Source organism: Siphateles boraxobius, unplaced genomic scaffold (assembly GCF_051911475.1).
Source record: "Siphateles boraxobius isolate OS27281-9 unplaced genomic scaffold, OSU_SipBor_1 68, whole genome shotgun sequence".
NCBI classification, from domain to species: domain Eukaryota; kingdom Metazoa; phylum Chordata; class Actinopteri; order Cypriniformes; family Leuciscidae; genus Siphateles; species Siphateles boraxobius.
In genome coordinates, this window is record NW_027509195.1 from 11,177,444 (window position 1) to 11,204,252 (window position 26,809).

At 35.4% G+C, this 26,809-nt stretch overlaps 2 protein-coding genes across 9 annotated transcripts; one reads left to right on the plus strand and one right to left on the minus strand.

Moving 5' to 3' along the window:
* Positions 1-7,705: 7,705 nt before the first annotated feature.
* ncam3 (neural cell adhesion molecule 3) lies at positions 7,706-21,425 on the plus strand. Of its 8 annotated transcripts, none has more exons than XM_077214722.1 (17): positions 7,819-7,911; positions 8,843-8,914; positions 9,541-9,738; positions 9,832-10,014; positions 11,404-11,547; positions 11,634-11,751; positions 12,482-12,636; positions 13,309-13,442; positions 13,738-13,855; positions 14,049-14,216; positions 14,301-14,420; positions 14,647-14,712; positions 17,354-17,481; positions 17,580-17,745; positions 17,920-18,040; positions 19,364-19,489; positions 20,314-21,425. In XM_077214722.1, exons 1-17 carry the CDS (start codon positions 7,848-7,850, stop codon positions 20,351-20,353), a joined length of 2,121 nt encoding a protein of 706 aa, XP_077070837.1. In that variant the 5' UTR covers positions 7,819-7,847; the 3' UTR covers positions 20,354-21,425. The 8 variants fall into 8 exon arrangements, with proteins under 8 accessions (XP_077070839.1, XP_077070836.1, XP_077070842.1 ...); XM_077214725.1 differs by having other exon boundaries at positions 9,832-9,969; XM_077214726.1 differs by having other exon boundaries at positions 9,832-9,969; positions 17,923-18,040.
* Positions 21,119-26,290, minus strand: cd22 (cd22 molecule). Its single transcript, XM_077214730.1, has 8 exons — positions 25,998-26,290; positions 25,012-25,383; positions 24,453-24,719; positions 23,141-23,410; positions 22,794-22,884; positions 22,364-22,403; positions 21,753-21,874; positions 21,119-21,532 (listed from the first exon to the last, which is right to left on the minus strand). The coding sequence occupies exons 1-8, from the start codon at positions 26,035-26,037 to the stop codon at positions 21,469-21,471; spliced, it is 1,266 nt and encodes a 421-aa protein (XP_077070845.1). The 5' UTR covers positions 26,038-26,290; the 3' UTR covers positions 21,119-21,468.
* Between the last annotated feature and the right edge of the window lie 519 nt (positions 26,291-26,809).

Consider the following 26,809-nt stretch of genomic DNA (forward strand, 5'->3'; position numbering starts at 1 on the left):
TATTCTATTTAAGAATTGCATTAAATTTCTGCCAACATCCCATTAATAATAAAGGCGCTAAACTATTATTAGCAATATCACAACCAGTCTGTCACATCTTATTTTTACTGTATTTACACTTCTACTGCAATCATTTGGCCTGTTCGTATTTATTCAGGTGGTTTTATTTACTGGTGCTGAAATGCTGTCGGCTTCCTGCTATTGTCTGAATGATTATCTTCACCTGAGTGATAAGACGAGTCTTTACATTTAATCACATGCTCTATGTGGACAGCCTTTGTTTTGACTAAACACACACTAATGCAGGAGCAGCTGCAGCGACATTGACGTCAGCGGAACAATTGCTTTATTCTAAAAACTTAAACTTTACCATTCTTACAAATGCTGTATGGATGACGTGCAATCAACAAAAAGCTGTAACAGTGTTGGGGAAAGTTACTTTTAAAAGTAATGCGTAACAATATTGCGTCACTCCCCCAAAAAGTAACTTATTCTTTCAACATGAGGAATAGAAGAGCTGTCAGTCAATAAATGGCAAAACAAAGTAACTCAGATATTTTTTGTAAATAGGTAAATTGCATTAAAAGTAATGTTACTTTAGGGGTTACTTCAAAATGTAATCTGATTACATAACACACGGTACTTGCAATGCGTTACCCTAACACTGGCTGTAACATTAAAAATTGCCTTTATGGTTTTAAAGTTGACTTTATTGACATATTGATAAATATTATAATCACTAAAAAAATGGCTGTTTTTTTTACAGAAAAAAAGTGGTGGTTGCCAGAATAATTATGTAAAAATACAGTAAAAATGTTACAGTAATAGTTACAGAACAATCTGTGTATTTTGTAATTTAAAACAACAACAACGACGGCAATAAATAAATAAATAAATCAGCAAATCCAGGCAATACTGCTAAAATCTGCTTTGTATCTTTAACGTAGTCAACTGATTCACCATAATAGCACTGTTGGTAAAGAGAAAGACACATGGTGAATCAAAGTTCATCACAAGTAGCTTTTCCACAAGCTAAGGTAAATATATAAGGTGCACACAGTGTAATGAAGACAAATACAAAACACCATTATGGTAACATACATAACACAAAAGTAATGCAATAAACATTCATTTATCATAACATGATAACAAGGACATAAAACCTTAATGTGTACATAACTGATAACAAAAAAATTACAAGAAACATAATTATTAAAAAGATAAAAAAATAAAAAAACATCAAATGCAAAGTGTCACACTGGGAATTCGGGGAATGTCAGTTTATGGATTTGGCTGTAAATTATAAAATGATTTGTTATTTTCTATTTACAAAAATGTTATCTTTAACAGTATTTTACTGTAAAATTACATGAAATGTTATATTAGATCTATTACAGTTTCCCCTGTATATAGTAATATACTGTTAACGATTAAGGTTTTTTTACTGCAGCATCTTTTACAAGTAAATATAAAATATTTTTTTTACAGTATAACTATTTCTATCATAGTGAAAGTTAAAGTTTACAGTGAACTTTTGTGCTCCCAGCTTCAAGCCAGATATTTTGTCCTTGATTGTCTGCTGTACGTCAGTAGTACACTGTTGTAAAAGAGAAGACACCTTCCTTCCTCTAATACACAAATGACACGTACTAGGAATCTGTATATAGCCGCCTTGTCTATTTTCAACTACAAAGTGTGTTCTTCATATTCTTTATATTTTAGATACAAACAAAATTAACATCAAACAAATGGAGTACTGTGCATTGAATCTTTAGGAAACTGTTAATGTCATCAGTGCATTGTTTAAAGTGGTAGTTTACTTTTTGCCATCATTTTCTCACCCTCATGTCAAGGAGAAGATTTGAAGAATTGCTCTCATTGAGTACTGAAGAAATGACTTTTAGGAGCTGATGGATGGATGATAGATGACCATTTATTTTATATTTTGGACTTTAGTTTGTTTAATATTTAAAAATGTTGATCAAATAAAATAATAAAGCCTACATTTCTGAACTATGGTTTCCCATAGAAACCTATGGGATTTTTAGGAAATGATTGTCTATAAGAAACCTGTAAGTTCAGTCAGTTGGAAATTATATATATGCCTACACCAAGTAAGAACAGCTTGACAGGTCGAGGATGAATTGCATTTAGAAAATTTGATTCCAAGTTAGGGATGTTGTCAAGCCAACATTAAATAATCCATACCATCCCTTTTATGACATCTACCCACTGTCTTTATGGAATCAGCATGTCCGCAAGTGTAATTTTAGTTCATCTGTCCAGATATCGCAGTAGTTTGCCTGACATCTGTTCGCTCGTCCTGAAGCATCTGCTCACACCCAGTAAAGCTGTCTCAGACAATAACCTGAGCGCCTTGCGTGCATGTTTGCATGTGCGTCTCTTACTAGCGTGTTTTTATTATATGTCAGCACTACGCTACTGGCTCCAGACTAACACCCCATTGTCTGTGCAACTATTGTTTGTTTACTAGGCCGAGAGAAGGACAAAGACAGGAACAGATGCTGGTCTACACTTCTGGGAGCTGGCGTCGTGTGGCATCCCTAAACTGGTGGGTGTGGGCTCATTGTTTTGAGGGTCTTAAAAGGGAAGTTCCTTTACTCTGGAGATTTGGCAAACACTTAGGACATGTACTGCAGATCTTCCGAGCTTCAATGGGATCCCATTATAAAGACCTAAAATGCACAAGAGAAGGATTGAAAAAAAGACGACCAGCAACTCCTTTTCATCTCCCAGTGCCCAGCTTTGAAAGCAGATGCTGCCTCATAATGAAAGAAAATGAGTGGGGCCGATTATCACGCTGATATGAGGTCCTAAATGGGTGGACTACATTCCCAGAGGCCCAGAGGACCTTTACATGAGACCATGCATTGCCTCTGATTGAACTGCTATCAAGCTTCGAGGTGCTGGGAAGCCGTGCTTGCCAGTTGCCCTCATTGCTGATAAGGTCAGAGGTGTGGAGGTCTCTCGGAGAGAACAGGAGTGGCACAGATCTCGCAGTTGGTGGCAAACCAGATTACATTGGGGCTGAAAGATTACATTTGTTGCTGCTGAGAGTATTTGGAATGGGTTTTCAAGAAATAGTTCAGCCAAAAAACGAAAACTTGTTATGTTAAGCATAATGTCCCAGGTGATATTTATATTGCTGAGTTTCAAAAAGAGCAAATAAAGCACCATAAAAGTAATTCATATGACTTGTGCACTATATTCAAATCAATTCAGTTTGTATAGTGCTTTTCACAATACATATAGTTTCAAAGCAGCTTTACAGAACATGCTTGTTTCAATGTTACGATTTAGGCAGTATTCTGTTACTATTCATAGATGAATATGTCTAAGTTGTCCATATTTTGTATCAAATATTCCAAATCACAAGGATAATATTACAATAAAAGGAAAATGTCTGATAGTTTTGTATGTTGATCCTCCATATTCCAAATCATAAGGATATTACTACAATATAAGGATAATGTTTGATCTTTTTGTAAGTTGATCCATTATATTCCAAATCATAAGGATAATATTACCATAAGGATATTTGATAGTTTGTATGTTGATCCCACTAAATTTCAAATCATAAGGATAATATTACAATTCAAGGATAATATTTGTTGTATGTCGATCCACTATATTCCAAATGATCTGAAGCCAAACAATAACTCTGAAACTGAATTATTTTAGTATCACATTATAATTTTTATTAATTTTTTTAATTCATTTTTATTTTTATATGTTCTGTTTAAATGTTAAAGTTTTAGTAATTTTGTTGTGCATTTTTGTCATTTTTTATTAGTTCTTAAAATATGTCTAAACACAACACCATTTACAACTAAAAACTGAAAACTTTGAACGATTTACATGAAAACAGCTTTTTGGAGGCCTGAAAATGCAAACTTTTGAAAAGTGCAAGTTTTTAAAAACAATACCATTATCGTGTCGGTGTAAATTACAGTAAAATATTTTCTTATTTCTAAGGTTTCACTTTTGACTATTCTTGTGTTAGACTGCATTTGAAACTTCTTCCTGTGATGTTATGTGCACTTCATGGACACACCTAGACAAAACAAGAACTAGGCCATAGATACACTTATACATTCACATGCAAATAGGAACTTAAAGGGAACTTAAACCCCAACATTAAAAAATTCTGTCATTAATTACTCACCTTCATGTCGTTCCAAACCCGTAAGACCTTCGTTCATCTTTGGAACACAAATTAAGATATTTTTGACCAAATCCGAGAGATGTCTGACCTCCCATAGACTGCAACGTATAACCACCACTTTCAAATCAAGGCCCAGAAAGTTAGTAAAGACATCATTAAAATAGACTACACTGGTTCAACCTTAATATTATGAATCGGTGAGAATACTTTTTGTGCGCAAAAAATCAAACAAAAAAGTGATTTTATTCAACAATGACTTCTCTTTCATGTCAATCTCCTACGCTTTTCACATAGTAAACAGTGGTTCTACGTCAGAATGGCGCCTCATTAGTTATCCACACACATGCGTCGTGGTGCTCACGTGACCAGCGTCGGCCAATAATGAGACAGCATATTGTTTTGACAATCTTAACTATAATAATCATGGTGTTAAAAACAGACTGAAATTATTTATTTTAACTACTGCTTTATTTTGGATCCCAAAACAGCCAATTTCCAGGATGTTCACACTCAGGGGGATGTGGCTTTTTATTTGGAACGATAAGGATTCAATTTTCTCTACCTTTGACTTTGAAGATAAGGTCTTGCATCATGGCTTCTGCAGGCTTGAATGCTCTGAGCAGTGATTGATGTTGTTTTTATTTTATTTCCAGTTAAATAAACCATTACCACCAGATAAACCCATTTAGATTGTACTCAATCTCTGCCAAAAAGCAGACGTGCCCCACAGAGGAGCATTATAACACTTCCTATATAGGTCATAGACTAATTGAAGAAATTGAAGATGCGTAAACACAGAGAAGTAGACGTGTTCCTATTCACATCAATGGAGATTTCATGTCAACCTTTAGAGATTGTTTATGATTGATATGAAAATTGCTCTGGCCTTGAAAGCACATCAAACCACAAGAACAGCAGAGCTTACAGGCAATAAACTTGTCACTACAGGACTCTTATCAGTCAGTTTATCCTTGTACACCATCCCTTTCCTTCTACCGGTTCCAAGAGGGTTACTTTTATCAGTATACCTGAATTCCATGACCTTTTATGTTGCTAATGTACACCATACAGACTAATAAAGGCTATTTACAGCATTTCACAGATTTTTTTTTTAGCTTCAGACAAAGTAGTTTATTGTTTTGTATTAATTAATTTGTTAAATTAATTAGTCAAGTTAGTCAAAATCAGAAAAAATTCGGTCGTGATATGTGAGGGTGCATCCAATGGGGCAGAAACAGCAGTTATTGTTTTCTGCACGCAAACATGTTGAGCTCTCATTTATTAGAGCAGGTGAGTCAAACTACTGACATGAATTGTTCTGGTAAAGACAGAAATAACCTTTTGTTTGTTTATAAAACAAACCTTCTGCTGATTACACTATGATACGTGACTGTAATCATCGCATCCTTTAGGAAGACATGCTTGCGTTTGGATGAAGACTTTCAGCATTGTAATGCATTGTAACTCCTGAATCTCTTTTTTTTAACATTACATTTTTGGTCCTTACACTATCATAATTCCATTTGTGTTATTTCATATACTGTCATGTCATGACATTGGATCAAGTAGACTTATATTTTGTTATATAAGCAAATAAGCAAAATATGACAACCTTTTTAAAATGTACAAAAAAAATCAGTTTTGTACTAAATGTTTAGAGAAACCTAAATTTGAGTAATTAGAGTGGCCTATTAGTTAATCTTTGGTTACTTAGTCCGTACCTTTCCCATATGACAACATCTTCAAAACTTTTAATAATTTTTACGATAAAATGTCAAATTCTTTACTTAATTGTATGTCATATTATGATATTAAAAAGTCGAAATCAAGTAATAATTTCCGACTTTTTATATAGGCTAATAATTATGACAAGTCACAATTTCGAATTTTCATCTGATAAATATGACTCGTCATATATGTCATTTCGACTTTTAATATCATAACTATGATTTACAAGCATGAATTTTTTTCTTATGTGGCGAAAATTAGTTTAGATTGGCCTATCACAAGGAATCGTGTTTTTTAAGTCGAAACACTGGCGTTTTCTCTCGCGATTGCAGACTGGAAGTGTAGTTCTTTGTGGGTTGCTTCTCACCGTCGGTGGGTTCGCGTTTTCTCTAGGTTCACGATCGCACTTTTTCTCTCGCGCCTAGATTTTATGTGCGTGAATTTTAAAGCTGCAATGTGTATTATTTCTGAGCATCTATTGACAGAAATGCAATTTAAGATCCATAACTATGTTTTCAGTAGTGTATAAAGACCTTGCATAGTGAATTAACCGTTATGTTGTTATTACCTTAGATTAGAATGAGACATTTATATCTCCATAACTGCGGACACCCCCTTGGAGGTTGACATATTGTCTCGTCATGTTTCTACCGTAGCCGACAGCGAACAAACAGCGCCAAAGAGCGCGTTTCATCACTAACTTGAAAAAGAAGTTTTCAGTGGTGTATAAAGACCTTACTTAATGAACCATTATATTTGTATTACCTTAGAATGAGCAGTTTCTATCTACATACACCGCAGCTCCCCTTACATTGAAATGTGCCGACATGTTTCTACAGTAGCCCTAAACGGACAATCGCGTTTTACTATGTTGCTCTTACTATGTCACTATGTTTGCAAGGAAGCAAGCTTAGTTCAGCGAATAAAACACTGACACAATGATGAACAAGTAACAATAATATTCGCAATAACTGAATAATTAAGTAAACATAATTTCTTACTTTATCCTTGTAAAGAAACCTCACTGCTGAACTGGCTACTCTCTGCTGTCTCAGACGATGACATATTTTCCTGTCAGCCACCATAACTTTTGTTGGGTGCAATTCGTAATCTAACCACTAGATGCCGCTACAAATCACACACTGCATATTTAAGACTAAATAAAAGCCTTAGTAAACTCTGTAGTGGAGTTCCAGTGAAGTGGTTACGATTTGAGTGCAGAGGGGAAGCGGGGAAGTCGCTCCACTCCACTCCTTTTTCGGAATTCCAGTCCAGACCGGTTTTCAGTCTTATTTGTTTGACTAAGTTTGATGCTAAAAAATTGTGCTAAACGCGCGACTTATTTTAGTAAAATTGACGTTATTTGCTTGTTTATAGAAATGTATAAAAGCAATTTTACACTTGCAATGTTGCTGTAGTACTAAATATCAGCCTGTGGTTAATTCCCTACAATATCAAACCTGCATATCATAAACCATCAAACGCTAAGGTAACATTTTTACTTTAACAAATTAAAAGTATGTATATAGCCTATTTATTTGTTTGTTTATCATAAATTATTTGATATTTAAAGCATAATTATTATGACCAATTATAAAAAAAAATGGTAACGTGTGTGCACATGTTTTTCTTTATCGTCCGCGTGTTGAATCATCTTCAATAAAATGCAAGATAGTGGGATAAAATATCTCCCTTCATCGAGTGTCAGGGGACAGCAGGGCTCGTTTCATCCGGTGCTCAGGAGGGGAGGGCCGCCGTCTGGCGTCTCCGCATCTCTGCGCTCCATCATCTGAATGAAGCATCGGGAGGAGGGAGTTTTGGGGTCAGATCCTCCAGATAACCAGGTTCCTGACTGTCTCTGGCATAGCATATAAATCATGGGGGACACGCTGCCTGTCAGACTGCAAGAGAACTTCGCAGGAAGAGAAGACTGATGATTGAAACCATGATTTTACCCAGACTGTGTGGACTCCTTCTTGTATGCACAAGACTAATAGGTGAGCCGGGATTTACTTTCCTAACCTTTTAGTGTAATTGAATTTCTCTGTTACATATTTTCTTTGCTTTTTAGATACAGTGGGGTCCAAACGTAATTAATGTTAATTTGAAAATTGAACATTATTGAAATAAAAAGTTTGGTTTGTTAACATTAATTAATGTACAACTGTATTTTTATTAATTAACATGAACTAATATTGTAACAAATGTTTTATTCATTTTTAGTTCATGTTAGTTAATACATAAACTAATGTTAAATAATAAACCTTATTGTGAAGTGTTACCAATATCATGTGTTTTGAAAATGTTATATGAAATCAGAAAATATTAGCATTTTCAGAAATTTGTATATAAACATAGCTAGCTATATTATTTATCCTGTTAGCTATCCTTATCTCCTTTTAAATGTATTTATTAATTTGTCGTAACCTGTTTGTTTTTTTTACTTTATTTAATTTTCTCTTGCACTGAAAATTGCCTCAGATGCTGACATGGCATTAAAAAAAGGATTACTCAATCTACATTTAACACAATTACTTCAACAATTACAGATAAATATACATATATAATATTCAGTGATAAATACTTACAGTATCACTTTCTTTTGTGAAGCAGAGATAATGTTTCCCTTTGAAAAGAAAACCATTACACTGTTGCTCTGTTCTTTGTAGCTGGATGTCTTTGATCACTCATACAGGAAGAAATATTGCTTTGTAAGGGAAGCCGGTCATTTCCAATGTCCATTTACTCTTTTCCTCGTCATCTGTCCAATATTTGAAGCAGATCTATTTTTGGTTGTGACGCAGTAAAACAGTGCTTTGGCTTGAAAATAATCAGCACTGCCAGCTGACTTATTCTATGGTTTCACTGATAAAACTCATATAAAAGTTGTTGTTCATGATTTGTGGAACGTGTTTCTTTTCATTTTAGATGCTAAATTAGACATCATCACGAGTGACCCAGATGTGATGGTGGGAAGCAAAGTTCTGCTCTTGTGCAAAGGTTGGTGTGTTCAGTTGTAAAAACCGGACACAAAGATTGGCCCCTAATTATATCTGGACACACTTAAAAATGTCTTAATGACTTACAAAATATCAAACTATGTGTAAACAAATGATGCTGTTTTTTTTTACTTAAACTAAGCAGGGCGCAAGATGATTTTTATTGAATGTAGATCAGTTCTCCTCAAGTGTCAACAATACTTTTTTCATTTAGTTTTCATTCATTATTTATTGCTCTAAAATAAATGCCACACAGTTTGATGTTTTGTTACACTGTAAAAATCAAGTACAATCAACTTGGATGTTTAAGTCATTTAAATTGACTTAAAAAATTAGTTCAATCTTGTATAACTTGAAAATTGCTTAACTTATTTTGATGAGTTAAGGCAATGTAAAACATGTTGTCATAACTTATTGGTCATATAATTTTTTTTACAGTGTATGTAATGCACTGACATTAATACATTTTCATTTGTCCAAATATTTTGGGGACCTTTGTATATCACATAACAGTCTGTACCAGTCAAAACAGTTTTAATATCCCAGCGATATAATGTTACTGTCATAAAATAACCAAGAAGATGTTATTTTTTATTCTTTTCTGTCTTTCTATATGCTGCGGGTCAGCTGATTCAGAGGGAGATATCAGTTGGATGAAAGATGGTGAAGACGTTGATGAAGATCGCCATGAAGTCAAGAAAAACGATGAGTCCTCGAGTTCACTGTCCTTGAAAAACATTGAGTTAGGTGACAGTGGAATCTATTCCTGTGTGTTTGAAAATGAATACATCACACAGAAGATGAACTACCAGCTCTATGTCTACCGTAGGTTCCTGAAGACTCATAATGTCCAATATTTTTCTATCAAGCGCTGAATCTCCATAATGACTCTCATGTGAAATTCTGTCCTACAATCAGAAACACCGGACTTTGGCGACACACGGACATACCATGAATTTCTGGTGAACCAGACAGTGACCATTCCCTGCTTCGTCTCTGGGAAGCCCGAGGTGGAGATCTACTGGTATCGGAACAATCGCATCGTGAATGATGACGGTAGGGGTGGTGGCCATGCTGCAGGTTCTTCCAATCATTTATGTGGTATGGGGGTCTCCTCACCTTCCTAGCTCTCTGTGATGCCTTTAGTTGGCCGAATGGCAGGATGGCGATGGTGGACGAGTCTGATGGGGTGGGAGGGGCCTGTGCATTCGTTTCCTGACGGATTTGCAACCAAATCGAGAGATGTTTCTCGCTACTTGTCGGAGAAACATCAGTGAACTGTTTGATTTAATGTTTTTTCTTCCTTTCTGATGGTGTGAATGAGGCCATAAGAAACAACTCTGAAACATTCAGTCTTGCCCCATTTCAAGTAAACGCCACCATTGACAACCATAGAGGAACAATTCACACCAAAATGGAAAGTCAAACATTATTTGCTCACCCTCACATTTTTGTCCTTTGGTGTTTGTTTGGATGTTTTCCTGCATGTTCTGTGACACTTAAAGTGAAATGTAGTGTGAGTGTCGCTAACAGCTCATTTAGTTTGAAGAAAAACCAGATAAATGTGAAACTGGCAACATTTGGCAAGCCATACATACTGTTTGGATATGCTCTGTGGTAAAATCATGCACTATGATAAAAGTGTTTTGAGGTCTTAAAAGGATAGTTCACCCAAATATGAAAATCCTGTCATTAATTAGTCACTCACATGTCGTCCCCAACCCGTAAGACTTTCATTCATCTTCAAAACACAAATGAAGATCTTTTTGATTAAATCTGAGAGCTTTTTGTCCCTCCATTGGCAGCTAAAGCTTCAAAAAGTTTAAAGAGATAGTAAAATTAATCCATATTAATTACTGGGTTTAGTCCAATTTTTTTGAAGAGACTTGTTCGCTTTATATGATGAACATATTTAATTTAGGCTTATATTCACATATAAACATTCATCAACACACACATCAGTTGTGGTAAACAGAAATTCAAGCATGTGTTCTTACATTGATGTAGCTACGTAGTTGCATAGCTTTCAATGGAGGGACCGAAAGCTCTCAGATTTCATCAAAAAGATCTTCATTTGTGTTCTGAAGATGAGCGAAAGCCATAAGTGTTTGGAACGACATGTAGGTGAGTAATTAATGACAGAAGTTTCATTTTTGTGTTAACTGTCCCTTTAACTGTAATCATAATTTTTGTGAACACTGAACGGGAATAAAACTTGTTGGTGTTTTACAGCCTCTAGTAAAACTGCAGTGAATTAATATCGATAGGGATGTTTTTTGAGTTTTACAAAAATGTAATGTAGGCAAAGGGGACATTTTTTCCCCCCAATGAGGTACGTTGCAAAATAATGAAATCATTTTCATTTTGGGTGAGCTGGCCTTTTAAGAGTGTGTGTGTGGGCTTTTAAAGGCTTCGTCTCATAATTCTAAAGTAGTAAGATTGCATCTTTGACGCTGATCATGCTCTATGAACGTTCTTCTCTTTGTACAGGCCGAGGTCATCTCAAAATCCTGCCTGATAGAGCCCTGCAGATTGTGGGAATTCAGTCAGAAGACCGTGGAACCTACTCCTGTGAAGGCAAGATCAAGGGACGCCCCATAAATAGGGCACTCCAAATCTCTGTTGTGGTTAATGGTGAGGACGTAGAGGAACTAATCATGTTTGTTCTCCAGGGTGAAAATGTCCTCTAAAATATCTGCTTTAAATATCCCATTCTCCAGAGCCACCAACTGTACTGATTCGTCAGGAGAGAACGAGTGTGTTTGCCGGACCCAATACCAGTGTGTCTATAGCCTGCCTGGTCAAAGGAGTACCCACTCCAATTATTTCATGGATACTGTATGTACATCAAGAGAAAATGCTATAATTTTTCTTTCATCCTTAGTGTCAGTCTTTTTATATTTGTCAATCTACTTTTGAAATCCAAAGTTTGTCCACGATATGTGAAAATAATCCATCCAGACTTCTTAAGGCTCCATTTGAAAACCTAGTGAGCTACTGTACCTCCATGGGCAGCATCAACCCCAGCTAACAAAAATATGTTCTAAGAATGTTTTGCTTTCGTCCCTAACGTTGATAACATATTAAGTTATGAAAACATTGTTTCATAATGTTCTCTAAAGGTTTAAAATATCCCTTTTTTTTAAATGTCTAAAAAAATCTTGGTTATACGAACGCTAATGGACCCCATAAAGTTAGAAAAAATATAATATCAGAGGAAAAAAAATATTTCAATGCTTTTGCGTTCTCTGGCAAAACCTTTGCGGTACACAGAGAAACTTTGCATTACCTTGCAAAACTTTTGCGTTTCCCTGAGAAACTTTGCTCAAAAGTTTTGCGTAATTAATTATGTTTTGATATAAAATATTGTATTCAGTCTAGTAAAAAAAATAATAATTTTGGAACAGAGCCTGTATGTGTTGATTCATATTTTAGTCTCAGACTGTTTTTGTATATTTGGAGCTTCCCTTTGTCTCTTAGTTGTAAGTTCTCCTCCCATGAGTATATTTGTGTTGTATTAATGAACAATAGTGACAAAAAGACTGAGTTTCTTTATCTCTCCCCTCAGCCCTTCCACCTTTGATGACTCCCGTTACAAATACAACACTGACAAGAGTGTGCTCGCCATCTCTGCAGTGACCAGGAGCGACTTTGGAGAGTACATCTGCACGGCTAGCAATAAGATCGGGGAAAACAGTGCCACGTTTATTCTGGATGTCTCAGGTGAGACAAGGGCCTATTAGAAGACTCAAAACTTTGAATAAAGTGATGTGTTTTTGCTTGGCTGAAAGCATCGAATGAGGGAAGTTGGTCTGCATAATATGTTTTTAATGAACATCAAAGCTCAACATGAAATCAATTGTCACTATTTACGATCTTGATGAATTTTTGCAGGTCTGTATGGCCAGTAAACTCTGTCAATTAGCCATGTTGTAAAATGATAAATAATGGCCTTTTTGGATGGCGACAACCATTTTTATGATCCAGTCAATCAATTCCTGATGGATACAATCAAGACCAGCATCATATTTTCAGTCTTAATATACTGTTCACTTTATACATCAAATAATGATATGGCTCAACTGCTTTTTTATTTATTTTGTTTAGCCAAATATTTATTCCAAGGAAACCTTTTTTCTACCATGACTTCAGATGTTTACTATTGTTGCAAACACAAATACGGGGAATGTGATCCCATGCAAGCATCGCATTGACACTTTCCAATGAGCCAGACCCAAACAAAACTATTGTAGAATAATGGAAATATTAAAATAGATTTTTATACACAAATGCATATTCGCAGTAGTTGGCTCAATATGTATTTTGTTATTTTATGGTTTAGCTTTCGAAGATTCATTTCATTTCATTTTTGCTTGTTCTATTGATCATTTTCAGAGCGTCCAACTATAAACTTGGATCCAAGCAAGCTGACCATTATTCCAGGAGAAACTGGATCTGTGCTCTGCAATGCCACAGGACATCCAACTCCAACTGTACAGTGGGTCAAGAAGGCTACCCAAAAAAAAATGGTGAGGAACATCTAAATAGCTGCTCCATTTCTATTGTTGTTTGTAATTGAAAAAAAATGATATTAATAATTAGCTTTGGAAATATGTTTAAGACAATCAAGTCTTTTCTTAAACCAGTGGGAATACATGGGAAATGGATTATAATTGGATTCTAATTTTCTTTGATGGTGTTGACGGCGAGGAGGGAATCTCTATCTACAGGAAGTGTGACCCACGTACAGTACTTTTCTCTTCGGTCTTAATTACGTCTTCCTGTCTCTTATTGTCTTTCCTGTTTGCATGAACGTGTGGGCAGACGAGTGTGGACGGATCTGTGCTGATTCTTGAAAATGTAGTGCCCTCTGATGGTGGCTTGTACTCCTGCATTGCCAGCAACACAGCGGGCACAACCACTGAGGACTTCCAGCTGATTAGTAAGGCTCTTTTAGTGGCTTTGAACTCTAAGATTAAGTATGTCTTCACCATACATGTGTGTGTATATATATATTCACATTTGATAATGGTGAAGTTAACAAACGTTGGTTTGTTTATATATATTTTTATTCGGGCAGAAACTTTATATATTGCTTCTTCTCGTTAATAACTTCTCTCCGTCTCTCTCACAAGCCTGGCCTGGGACACCCGCTCAGTTCAGTGTGGCCCCGGGGTCCTCATCTTCTGTCCTCATCCAGAGTGTCTCAGTGCAGGATGGAGGGTCCTCTATTACCCAGTACATCCTTCAGTGGAAGAAACCGTCCGAAGAAACCTGGAGTCAAAGTGTCGTCAAGCCCACAAGTAAATAAGTGACTATGAGATGTGTGGTTTATATTTTGATGCTTTGTTAAATTCAGATGTTTGATGAAAAAACTTTCATTTTAGATCCCCTGCTGATCAAGGGCCTTGAGCCGTACACAGGGTACTCAGTTCGTTTGGCGGTCAAAAACTTGCATTACCAGGGGAACTTCTCCACAGAACACATGGTCTTCACACAGTCTCGACGTGAGTATCAGCAGGATTCTCTCCTGTCTGTTCACTTCATCTCCACCATTTTTGATGTTGATAGCTATTATGAATATTGTTATGTTTTTTTAAGCCATTGTCAGGCCCACACGAAATCTGCACCCAAGTATTAAATATGCATCTATCTTAAATGTGTCTGTCTGTCTGTCTGTCTGTCTGTCTGTCTGTCTGTCTGTCTGTCTGTCTGTCTGTCTGATCCATTTAGCACATTTACCATGTTTAAATCCAATCTGCAGATTTCCCACAAAATCAGTGCAGAAAATGTTAAAACGTCTGCAGATTCATTGTTCTACAGTCTCAACATCAGTCTTTAATAATCATAAGACATTTTATTGCAGTTGATTTCATGTCATGCTGTCATTCTTGTCATGCATAAATGCCTGTTTGCTCATCACACATGTTCACGATTTGCTTTCGCTGCCCATTCTTTCTCATTCCTGCTTGATGATGACCATTCTCCATGCATTACGACCTGCTCCTGGTCCCGGGGCCCGTCCATTGCCTTATTCTGACCTTCCTTTGTAGATGGTAAATCAAAATTTTGAATGCATACATCTCCAGTTGATAGGCTAAAACACATGCCTAATTGTTTACTGGGATATAGAAGTGTGGAAATTAGTTTACCTGCATGGTTTCAATGCTGAAGAAAGTGGAAAAAAGAGAAAATTGCTACTTCAGGTTTCCTTCAGCGTGAAATCAGTGTTGGCCGGCTGATCTCATACATCTATACTCTAGTGAATGATTTTGGAGCTTATCCACTGGATTGTCAATTACTTAAGAATGACACAGACATACCCTAATAACTTAATATAACTTATTTTCACATTGATTTTAATGTTCTGTTTAATTTCCATGACTAGTTTGTAAAAATATTATAATAATTTCCTTTAAACTTAACAAAAACAGTGTGAGAGTTTGTAAGCTTGATTCATTTCTGTGAATCAGTTCACACTGTCCATTTCAGTTCAGTGGTTCAAAACACTGATTTAGTGATTCATTCTTCACACTAGTCTTCCTTGTGTTTATTAAGTGAATTAGTATGTAATACATGTATTTACTATTTTTTAATTAGATTTTACTGTATTTTAGTTATTAAATGAAACATTTTGAATAATTTAAGAAATTAGCTGTTTAAGAGCAAATTAATAAATATCCATATATATACACCACTATTCAAAAGTTTGGGGTCATTATGATTTTTAAGAAATTAGTACTTTTATTCCGCGGCTTTAGGATGAATTATATTGATCAGAAGTGACTGCAAAAACATTTATAATGTAACTACTATTGATTTTTTTTTCAATTAAATACTGTTCTTTTGAACTTTCTATTCATCAAAGAATCCTTAAAGGTGCAGTGTGTGACTTTTAGCGACATCTAGCGGTTCGCTTGCGAGTTTACACTAAGGGCTCAGCCCACCGCTCACCCCTCCCTTTCGAAGAAGCTACGGTGTCTAACATGGGACAAACATATCGTCGTCTGAGACAGCAGAGAATAGCCAGAGTAAACCAAGTTTCTGTACCACAGTCCATTATAAACCACATCATGGATAAAGTTTACAAAGCCATAGTCAGGTGAGGATCAAGGGTCTTAATAAATAATATAATAATAGTAATCAGCTGATTGTCTCACGAACGTAACCAGCACATTTCTCCCCACATAGCAAACCCATAATACAGTGAGGGAGAAGAACCACATGAAACTATGCAACTATATATTTTTTCTAACAGGGTAGTAAAAGTTTAGATGGCTAATATGAGCTGTTACTGTGGCTGAGCTGGTTAAAGAGTAAAGCCTTGTTTATACTGGACGCGTCCGCATGAGCCCAAAGGTGCGTGCGGCAAAAATGACGTGATAAACAGCGCGCGCGCCTCCGCATCCCCTAGACACCATTTACTAGCTACACACAATAGGCTTTTTTTCTCTGATTTTGGAAACTCGATCGACTTAAAATGCTTCCAAGATCGACGGGTTGGTGATTCCTGTAACTGTTTTACGGTCAATGACAAGAGTACTAATCAGCTGTCTCACGAACGTAACCTGCTCATTTATCCCCACATAGCAAAGCCATAACACAGCGAGGGAGAATAATTAAGTTACATGAAACAATCCAACTACATATTTTACACCACTGACAAGGGAAAAGTCACGACTCACGCTGTTTATGGCTAGCTTCTAGCTTTCTGCTGCTTCTCTTTCAAGGTAGTGACGAAACGCGCTCTGTAACGCTGTTTGTTCGCTGTCGGCTACGGTAGAAACATGACGTCACAATATGTCGACCTTCATAGAAGGGGATTCCCGCGTCTATGTAGATATAAATGCCTCATTCTAAGGTAATAAAAACATTACGGTTTATTAAGTAAGTTCTTTATACACCACTGAACACATAGTTATGGATGTCATATTGCATTTCTGTTAATAGAGACTCAATTTTTACACATTGCACCTTTAAAAAAACTGTATCACTGTTTCCACAAAATATTAAGCAGCAAAAAACTTTTTTTTAACATACAATGAAATGTTTCTTGCGCATTAAATCAGCATATTAGAATGATTTCTGAAGGATAATGTTACACCGAATAATGATAATAAAAATTCAGCTTTAGATCACAGGAATAAATTACATTTTAAAATATAATCAAATAGAAATCAGTTATTTTAAATGTTAATAATATTTCACCATATAACTGCTTTTACTGCGTTTTTTATCAAATACATGCAGCCTTGGTGAGCATAAGAGACTTAAAAAAACATGAAAAAAAATCTTAGCAACCCCAAGAGAATGTTAGTGTACATCAAATATCGTCAAAATAAGGTTGAAAATATCATGATGAAAATCCACCCAGCCCTAAGATCAACGTGTTACACTGTTTCTTTGTTCTCATCTGATGTTTCTTCTTTCCCTCATTTAGGGGAACCCGACAGCCCCGTTCTTTCTCTGAACGAGAAAAAGTTGGAGAAGAACTCCGTGTCCATCCCCATTAAACAGCTGAAAGACGGAGGCTCTCCCGTCCTACACTACGTTGTACGCTACAAAGGGGTCAGTCCGAATCACTTTATCGTATCTTTCATGTTTTTTTTTAATAAATATGTGAAGTACAAGCCTTAAATCAGTGACAAATGTGCCATTTCGAATAGAACAAGGAGAATGAGGAATGGACTGAAAAAGAAATTCCTGGAAACTCCAGCAGAATCCAGCTGAATGATCTCCAGTACAACGCTGAATATCAAATGGAAGTTTATGCAGTAAACCACAACGGCTCCTCCAGCTCTGCCAAAATTAACTTCAACGTCCCACAACCTGGTAGGATTGATTAGAGCGAGCCAAATATTATTATGCATAATATGCTTAAACAAATGCAAACTCTTTAGTGAAATCAACCGATTCCCCTTTCTCTTGTAGTCAGTCAGCCGATGCTAGGGAAAGGTGGTGTGGTGGGAATAGTAATGTTCATCTTCTTGTTGCTGATGGTATCAGTAGATGCTTTCTGTTGCTACACCAACCACTGCGGCTTGCTTAATTTCCTCGCTCGTAAACTATTTGGACACAAAGTGCCAGAGTCTAAAGGGATGGATGAAGAGGCGAATAACTCAACTGGGTAAGATAACTTCATCCTTCGATGTTTGTGTTGCGGAGATACACAATACGACCCTAGTTGTCCTACAAAGAGACATTGTTTGCACATAATTTTAGATCATGGTGATTGCATATAGTACTTTAAAGGAATAGTTCACCCCAAAGTTTTGTCTATCAATTTCAAAAGATAATTTTATACAAGAAAAGTGGATGCAAAAAAAAGACAAATAGCACCATAAAATTATAAAGTTAATCTACAAGACTTGTACACTATATAGCCTATGCTAAGTCTTCTGAATTTATATGAAAGCTTTGTGTGAGGAAAAGTCCTTACATCATTTACATTTTTGGGTGACCTATTCCTGTGTGTACAGTATATATAGGCCAAGATGTGCAAAAGATTTTCCGAAAAGTATAAATAATTGAATTAGTATAAAAAATAATTAAATTTTAATTGTATTACTCACTGGACTGGAATTTTATCTCATGATGGCAAAAAAAGAAAACCAATAAAAAGCTGATTATAACTGAAATGATTATAACACACAGCATCATGGTTGACATGATTAAGGTTATATAAAGTGTAATGGGTAACACTTTATTTTACAGTGTCCTTGTTTCATATGTTACATGTACTTACCATAGTAATAACAGTAAACTATGCATAATTAAATGCAACTAAACCTCAACCAAATCCTATTCCTACCCTAACCCTATAGTAAGTACATGTAATTACTTAATATTTCTCAGCACTTAAATATATAATTACACTGTAACAATGACACCTTAAAATAAAGTGTAACAGTGATAAGATAAACTAACGATGAAGAAAAAATATTTTTGCTGTCTTTTCAAATCTTTGTTAATGTTAAACTATATATACCCTCTTTTATATACAGTAATTCTCTTTTTGAAAAAACAAATAAATAAAAATAAAATATTTTTATTAGTGAATTTTTAACAATACCTTAACATATTTTGAAGTAGGTTAATAGTAGGTTAAAAGGTTAATAAATGCTATAAAAATACTATTTTTGAATATTTTAAATGCACACACACATATTGTGTAAATATTATATATATATATATATATATATATATATATATACACACACATATATATAAACATATATATAAACAAAATGGTTAACACTTAATATTTAGTAATATATATACATTCATGTGTAAGTGTCCCTTATATTTTCAATGAATCAATCAGTGTTTTTTAAACAGTGTTTTCCATCTATAAGTCAAATTTTCGAGGTTTGCATTTAGACAGATCTACTGTTTGCTGTGTGTGATTTCACCGCTCTAAGCTTCAGTCCTCATGTGTCCTTTGATACAGAGACATGAAGCTGAGCGGTCTAAGGCTTCCACGAGGCAGCATCCCAAAGCTTCAGGCACCCAATCGGGCAGTGAATGGCTGTCATTCAGAGGTCACGTGTGACAAAGCGCATCTTACCAAATTCGAGTAGGTGTCAACCTCAAAGGGCTGAATGCAGCCGGGCATCAAGGCTGTCATTCACAAAAAATGGCATGTGGTTTTGAGTTATGTAACCAGACTTTAAGGACTAATTCACCCAAAAAAACAACAACAACAACATTTTGTCATCATTTACTCATCCTCAAGCTATATGTGACTTACTTTAGGAGATGTTAGTCAAAATGTCTTAGCGTATGTCTTCCTTTAGGGTACGTTAACACAAAAATGATATACTAAAAATGCAAAAGTTTTTCCTTTGCTTTTTTGCGTACAGACGACAACATTGTAAAATGATCCCTATACACATGGATCCACGAAATTGACTAAAAACGCTGTATTCTGCTGCCAGGCCAGTAGTTGGCGATGTCACTTTGTAAAGAAACACTAGGTGCCTTTAGACTGAACATGTAATATAAACGGGCATGCTGTCACCGTTTTCACAAATGTGCATTTTTTTAGTTTACAAAAAGACAAGAATAGTATTGTTTTTGTCAAACTGCATAAAATGTTTTCAGTTTTTAGTTGAAAGTGGTGTCGTCTGCACAGATCCTAAAACACATAAAATACCATTAAATAATAAATGATCACAGAATTGTATTTTTTTGGAGAACTGTTCCTTAAGCCATGATGTAACTTACTCACATTGCCATTTTAACCCATTTCCCACAAGTTTTATTCTTTTCTCTATAATCAAATCCCCCGGAAAAACCTTAAAACAATTCAGCTGCCTAATTAACCCAGAAAACAGCTTTTTGTATTCTTCTGTATCATTTCCCCTCTAGAAATAATGATATATTCCCTCTTTTTTGTAGGAAGAACCCAGAATCTGATGATCCAACAGGAGAGGCGTAAAAGAAGAGATTTTACAGGAGACAATTTCAATTCACAGAGTGAAGAAATTTCACACAAATCTCGAGATATCCGATTGTGAGCTTAAGGGTGAAGTGTGTCTTTTTTCTGTTTTGTGTGTTAAAATACTATACATAATCCATTTGTAGTCCATGAAGGTTTAAACACTATGGCTCTGTGGTGCTATGAAAACTTTGCTGTGTTTGTTTGAGCATCTCGACAGGCCCAACATAGCAAGACTGGTTCAACCAATAGTGTGAGATCTGGGCGGGACTATCTGTTTGTCCAATCAATGACAGATGGGGGAGTTTAAAAAAAAATTCTAGCACAGAAATGGCACACTTGACCTTAAAGTGATGTTGTCTGGACTGGAACAAATATACAAACATCATGAAGACGACTGTTATTTGCAGGAACATGTTCGCGGTTTAGATTATGCTTGTTATTAAATGTAGGATGTTGAAAGCATTATCAGTGTGATCTAGCACAGTAAATACTGTACTTGACAAATGCTGCTTGAGCTGAATGTATGTTCAGAGCAGATAAATGCAGAATGCAGCTAAGTATAATATGGTGTTGATATTTTGAAGTATAAAATGAATGTTATAATGGGAGCATAATATTTCCCAGACGCATCACTAGTGTTAATTTATTGCGCATTTAACCTATGCCTGTAGCTTGTATAAAATCTTGATTAACGGAGTTTAAAGGGTTTGGCATGAGGATGAGTAAATGATGACAGAATTTTAATTTAAATGAACCATTTTAATATAGATATAACTTTGCATTTTATTTTTAACAGTGTTATTTCAAAATCATATATTGTTACATAAACACACTATGTTTTTTGGGGGGGGTTCAAGTGACTTAATCGTGGATGTAAATACAGATGCATGCATAAAGATGTACATAGACTTATGAATAATTTTTTACCTTCACTGTACATTGTATATATTATTTTTTTTATGCTTTTACTCATTCTAATGTTTGAGCATATGGTGATTTTGTACTCAATACCCAATGTAAATGCATTCACAACTATTTCTTTTAAATAAAAAGAGAGAAATATCTACAACACCTGCTTACTAAAGCTCATTATTCATAGTGCTTAGATTCAGTCACTCTTTGTAACTAAGAAGGCTGTAGATCACGGCGTCACCCTCTTGAGTTTTGGAAAGTGGTCTAAAAAACAAACAATAAAAAAACATTATATGTATTAGACAATTTATATATATATATATATTATAAACCCATTGATGTTCCTTTGATGTCTGACCCCACTTGCTGTTTCAGCAGGGAATATGTCAACACAGCCAATTCAAGGGGTTTATAGATTAATTCCACAGATTTCCCTCCACAAACATTCATCATCAAGCTGGTGATGAGACATTTTATTCATTACCTTTCTGAGTTTGATGAAGGAAGCTTTAGATCTGCATATATCAGGTTGGTATGTCTTTCTTCAGACTCTGGTGATTGTCTCAGGTTCTCATAGATATCCTCTGTAACAATGACTGCTGGTGTCTGATCAAATATAAGACCGGAGATATTTATTCATTTCGATAGTTCACTTTAGACATTCTTCAAACTATACATGCCAACTTCCTCTCATTAGTACTAGACTGTCTGCTTTATTTTGATGCTCCCCAACAGAAATTTTACTGACTATAAGTAACTTTTCAACTAGCCTATGTCAACTAACTTTTTCATTTGCAACAACATGTCAAATAACTCTTATTAGAATATTGGTAGCCTGTTAGGTTATAGGGTTAGTAGAATAAGTTGACTAAGTTACTTATAGTCAGTATGTCTGTTGGGGAGCATCAAAATAAAGTGTTAGCAGATATTAAACAGACAGTCTACTATTACTCTAATGACTGCTATGTTGACATGCAGTTGCAAGGTTACTTATACGTTTAAAGTGGACTGTCGAAATAAAGTGTAACCATATTTACAAGTGCAGAGGGATCTTACTTGTTTAAAATCAGATGCATTGTTCGTGTGATTTAATACCTGTTCTGTGTGCAGCTTCTTTGGTGTAATCTGTTTCCTCCTGTGAATATGTGAACAGATTTGCAATATAGCTTTACGTGTTTGCCTTCAAAATCCATAAAATTAAGACAAGTAATTATACGATTAGTGATTAATCATTCAAGATGATCCGAATACTACACTCTAGTCACAAGATTAAGAAACAATGATTTACGTAAATCAGTTAGTATTAGCTGCAATAGTGCAAGACGTTGCGTAAGACGATTGCATGCTTGACTGCCACAACGATTAAAATAACCAGAGCAGTGCAAAACTGAACGCAGCAAATGATGGTGGAAAGTGATGAATGATCACAGCAGGGCTTGTGTAATATGTTGTGCAATTTCCACAAAGCACAGACTCATGCAATGCATGTTCTCTTAGATTTTCAACATACTGTTCATCCACTCACCTTATAATGAGACCAAACAGGACTAATAGTACAGCTATTACAAAAAATAACCCAGCTGTTGCAGTCAGCAAGAAATGTCGATTACTAGGCACTATTGAAAGAAACAAACAAAAAAGGGTTTGGGTAAACGGTCAAAAAAAGTCACAGTTTTTAACATAATGTTTTACTCAAAATTACATTTTAAAATGGGAAACAAGTTTCTGGACACCCCTCACATTATATATTTTTTTAAATATATAAATATCAAGAAATATACAATATACTGCACAATATTTAGTAAGCATTAAGCCAGTATTTACTTCCAAACACAACCAAAGACTTCCTTTCTTTCTTTGTGAATGAATTACCTTCGACTTTCAGTGTTATGATCGTAGAGTTTTGAGAACCCATGTCATTTTTGGCTGTGCAGAAGTACTGTCCATCATCCTTCTGACTGGCAGCTTTGATGGAGAATTCACAATCAAATCCAATAGAAGAGATGTTTGCATCTCTGGTCTTAAACCAAGTGTAGTTTGTCACTGCAGGATTGGCATTGCTCTTACAGATCAGAGTCAGTGAGTTTCCTTGTTCCATCTTTCCAGATGTCAAAATGGTTATTTCAACATTCTTCGGACTATCTGTGGGGAGAAGCAACAGGATCTGTATTTGTAAGAGAACTTTGAAATATTTGGTGCAGCTGAAATGAGATGTTCCCTAAAGTATTGTGACACAATTATGGTTTAGTGAAATCGATCAATCTTCCTCATTTTTATAAATCATTATATAACATGGAAATAGTGGTCAGTAGCAGTTGCTCTATTCCCAAACCTAAAAGGCTGCCATGGAACCGATTCTGGAGACTACAAGCTACATTTGTAAACAACAATTTTCTGAAGGTGGAACCACGAAACAAAAGAATATTTCCCCCCAATTGATGAACATATTTAATCTTGCAATTTTGACTTTTTTCTCAGAATTGTGAGATATAAACTTGTAATTGTAAGGAAGACAAGCTTGTGAGATTAAAAATGTTATAGGTTTAAATGTTATCTATGTTAAAAGTTTTTTCATGCTGTTGGCCTAACTGTAGGGGTTACATTATCTCCTCTATGAACTGCATATGTGAATATTCGGTAGATCGATTGTTTACATCAAATTCATGCTTTAATAGTAGGCTAGTTGTCACACGTTTAATCGGTCCAGTCTGTCCGTTTAATGTTTAGCTTCAAATGGCTTCGTCGACATTGGTGTTCTATAAAATAAAGACCATCTTTTTTTGCATTCTGATTCTAACGTCCAAAGACTCAACGAGACATCCTATTCCTCGCCCATTTCCATCCACACTTGTTACCACTGTTTTTCTGGCACCATTAAGTGTGCGCGAACTGCAGTGACGTGTGACGTCTACTCGCAATTGGTCCATTGGAAATCGTTTGTAACATTATAAAGGCCTTGTCAATATTGATCAATTAAATGTGTTCTTGTTGAATAAAAGTAGCCATTGATTTTAAACTAAATCTTACTGATCCCAAACTTGTATGTTCGGAACAGTCTTTGCATCAGGAGTGTGTCTAGGATGATGTCTTAAATATTGCCCACTTTTAGACAGCTTACTAGATTTTTGAAAAAAACAACCCAGGATGTGCTTTAAACAATCTAGCCCTATAAATGCAAACGTACATCTCACATCAAGCAGTATTTCATCTGCTGAAGTTGTGTTACTGTTCTTCCGACCACAGGAGTAGTTGCCAAAATCATTGTGAGAGACGGAAGAGATTTGGAGCACATTCTCATTGGCTTGAGGAAGAAGAAGCTGGTTTTTATACCAGGCAAACGGTCCTTCTTGCGGGGTACAGTTTTCTGTGCTGCATCTCAATTTCACAGATTCTCCTTCACAGATGTGTCCATTCACATTTGGACTTGTCACTGTTACTCTGAAAGGTAGAACTGTTAAAAGTGGTGTAGATTAATGAAATGTAACAGAAACCGGTTTAAAAACACTCAAAAAAATATTTAATGGTCCCCATGCAGTGCTAAACCAGCATCCGATTCCATCCTGGTGATGGACCAGCAGAACTTAGTTCATGAAATTGGTTTGATCAACATGATCTTTCTGGTTGAACAAAGAATAAGCTATAAAGAAACCTATGGGGACACCAGCACACCATGCTGGTAACTTACAACAGGGATTGTAGGTCTGAGTTTTTGTTTGCAATAAAGAAATTGATCTTTCATTTACCTGCAACATCGAGGTTTATGCCAACTGATCCAGTATACTTTCCATTAAGATAATTTGTTTCAAGGCGAAAGAAATATTTTCCAATGTCACTTTTGGAGACATTGTGTAATTGCAAGGAGCAGTTTTTGTCTCGGTTTGCATACACTGTTCTGTCTTTGTACAGTTGGTCAATCTCTGCCGCCTTTGAGTGATAGACAAATATTCCCTCCTGTGATCCGTCTTGTTTCTGATATTTTTTTGGTTTGAACCATTTTGTAGTTTTAAGTGTGTGAAAATTTGGATAGTTAAATGAGCAGGTGAAATCTACAGATGAATTTTCGAAAACACATATGGAATGAGGTTTGTATGAAACTGACCATGAAGCCAAAACAGCTGAAAAACACAGAAAAATGTTTGTTAAGGCAGTAAATCAATATTGCTATTCATTGCTCCAGATGATTCTAATAGACTATAAATGATCAGATCTGGCCAAAAATACAGCAGCAAACTCAGCAGTTAGCACACTTCCAAGGGAGCTACAAAATTGTATAAAATAAGACAACTCTTTATAATAAGCTAAAATAGCTAAAAAGCAAGACATTTTTCTTATTTTAAATTGTTCTTTCAACAAATCGCTTCTTTTCTTTCTTCTTTTCTTAAAGACCCGTGTTTCATGGGCTTGGAAAATCTGTAGACTATATGAGGATATTTTAAGAGAAATTGAAAAGTCAGTTCTAAAATATTTTATTGGGTAAACACTCTATCATGAATGACCGGAAACATCATGTAAATTCTTTGGTCATAAAAGGTGTGAACCCACATTTGGATGATTTATAATTATTTTATCTCATTATTTCAGCATATTCCCCCTCCTAGTTTATGTAAATAAAAAAGTTTGAAAACAGCAGCTTTGACATTACAGAAGAAGTCAAACAGATTGAGAATAGACAATAGTCAATATTATCAACAACAACAAAAAACTACACTCAAATAAAACAATATCTCACCTGATAGAGACAGCTGCAGTAATATGCTGATGAAAAACATGTGTTGTCCTTTCTGAGGTTTTGTTTAAGAAATCACTTGCTTCTTTAGATGCAAAAGCTTCAGCATTTCCCCTATACAGGCCTATATACTTAAGCTTGCATCAAACGGATATCCTTGTTCATGGTGAAACAATCCTTAAAGCAGTGATTGTAATTTAATTCCACTATTTTATGCTTAAATGATAAGAAAATATTGTTAGATTTAAAGCATGACCGGCAAATATAATCTTTCTTTAGTGAAACAGTTTCTGCTTGTGATTTTTACATTTAAACTAAATTAAACAGGAACTCAAACAGGAAATGGTAGCTGATGATGCAATAATTCAATCAGTGTGAAGGTTTATGGAAGTCAGTGAAAGTTATTCTCACATTTTTGCCCATAATATTGCAGTTTCTTCTCTTTGAAAAGGGAATGAACCACAAACTGAGAAGAGCATGGAATCCCCAGAAAACATTCCAGTATGGATGTGATTATAATACAACTTTTTAATGTGTTGTATAATAATCTGGTGAACGTTTGTGACAGCACATCTTGACTCATCTCAGTTTTTTTGTGTGGCTCAAAGGTATTTTGTGGCGCTAGTCTATAGCGCCCTCTGCCCTCAAGGCAAAACAGGCCTTATTAAATTCTCAATCATTTAAACTCGAACACAACAGAGAAATTAACCAAATTAAATTAGTTTATTTCAATCAAATATTACTAAAAAAATCAATATGCGAAGAGAAGTTTTAGTGTTTAACAGAGAATGTCTAATAAGGGACGGACTCTGTGT

Bases quoted from the DNA above. Each gene is read 5' to 3' on its own strand.
- ncam3 (XM_077214721.1), top strand. From the start codon at position 7,848: ATGATTGAAACCATGATTTTACCCAGACTGTGTGGACTCCTTCTTGTA. The intron at 9,739-9,831 runs GTAGGTTCCTGA...TCCTACAATCAG, and splicing joins CTACCAGCTCTATGTCTACC to AAACACCGGACTTTGGCGAC. The intron at 19,490-20,313 runs GTAGGTGTCAAC...TCTTTTTTGTAG, and splicing joins GCGCATCTTACCAAATTCGA to GAAGAACCCAGAATCTGATG.
- cd22 (XM_077214730.1), bottom strand. From the start codon at position 26,037: ATGTTTTTCATCAGCATATTACTGCAGCTGTCTCTATCAG. The intron at 21,875-22,363 runs GTATTAAATCAC...ATATTTGATCAG, and splicing joins AGAAGCTGCACACAGAACAG to ACACCAGCAGTCATTGTTAC. The intron at 21,533-21,752 runs GTAATGAATAAA...TTTGTTTTTTAG, and splicing joins CCTTCATCAAACTCAGAAAG to ACCACTTTCCAAAACTCAAG.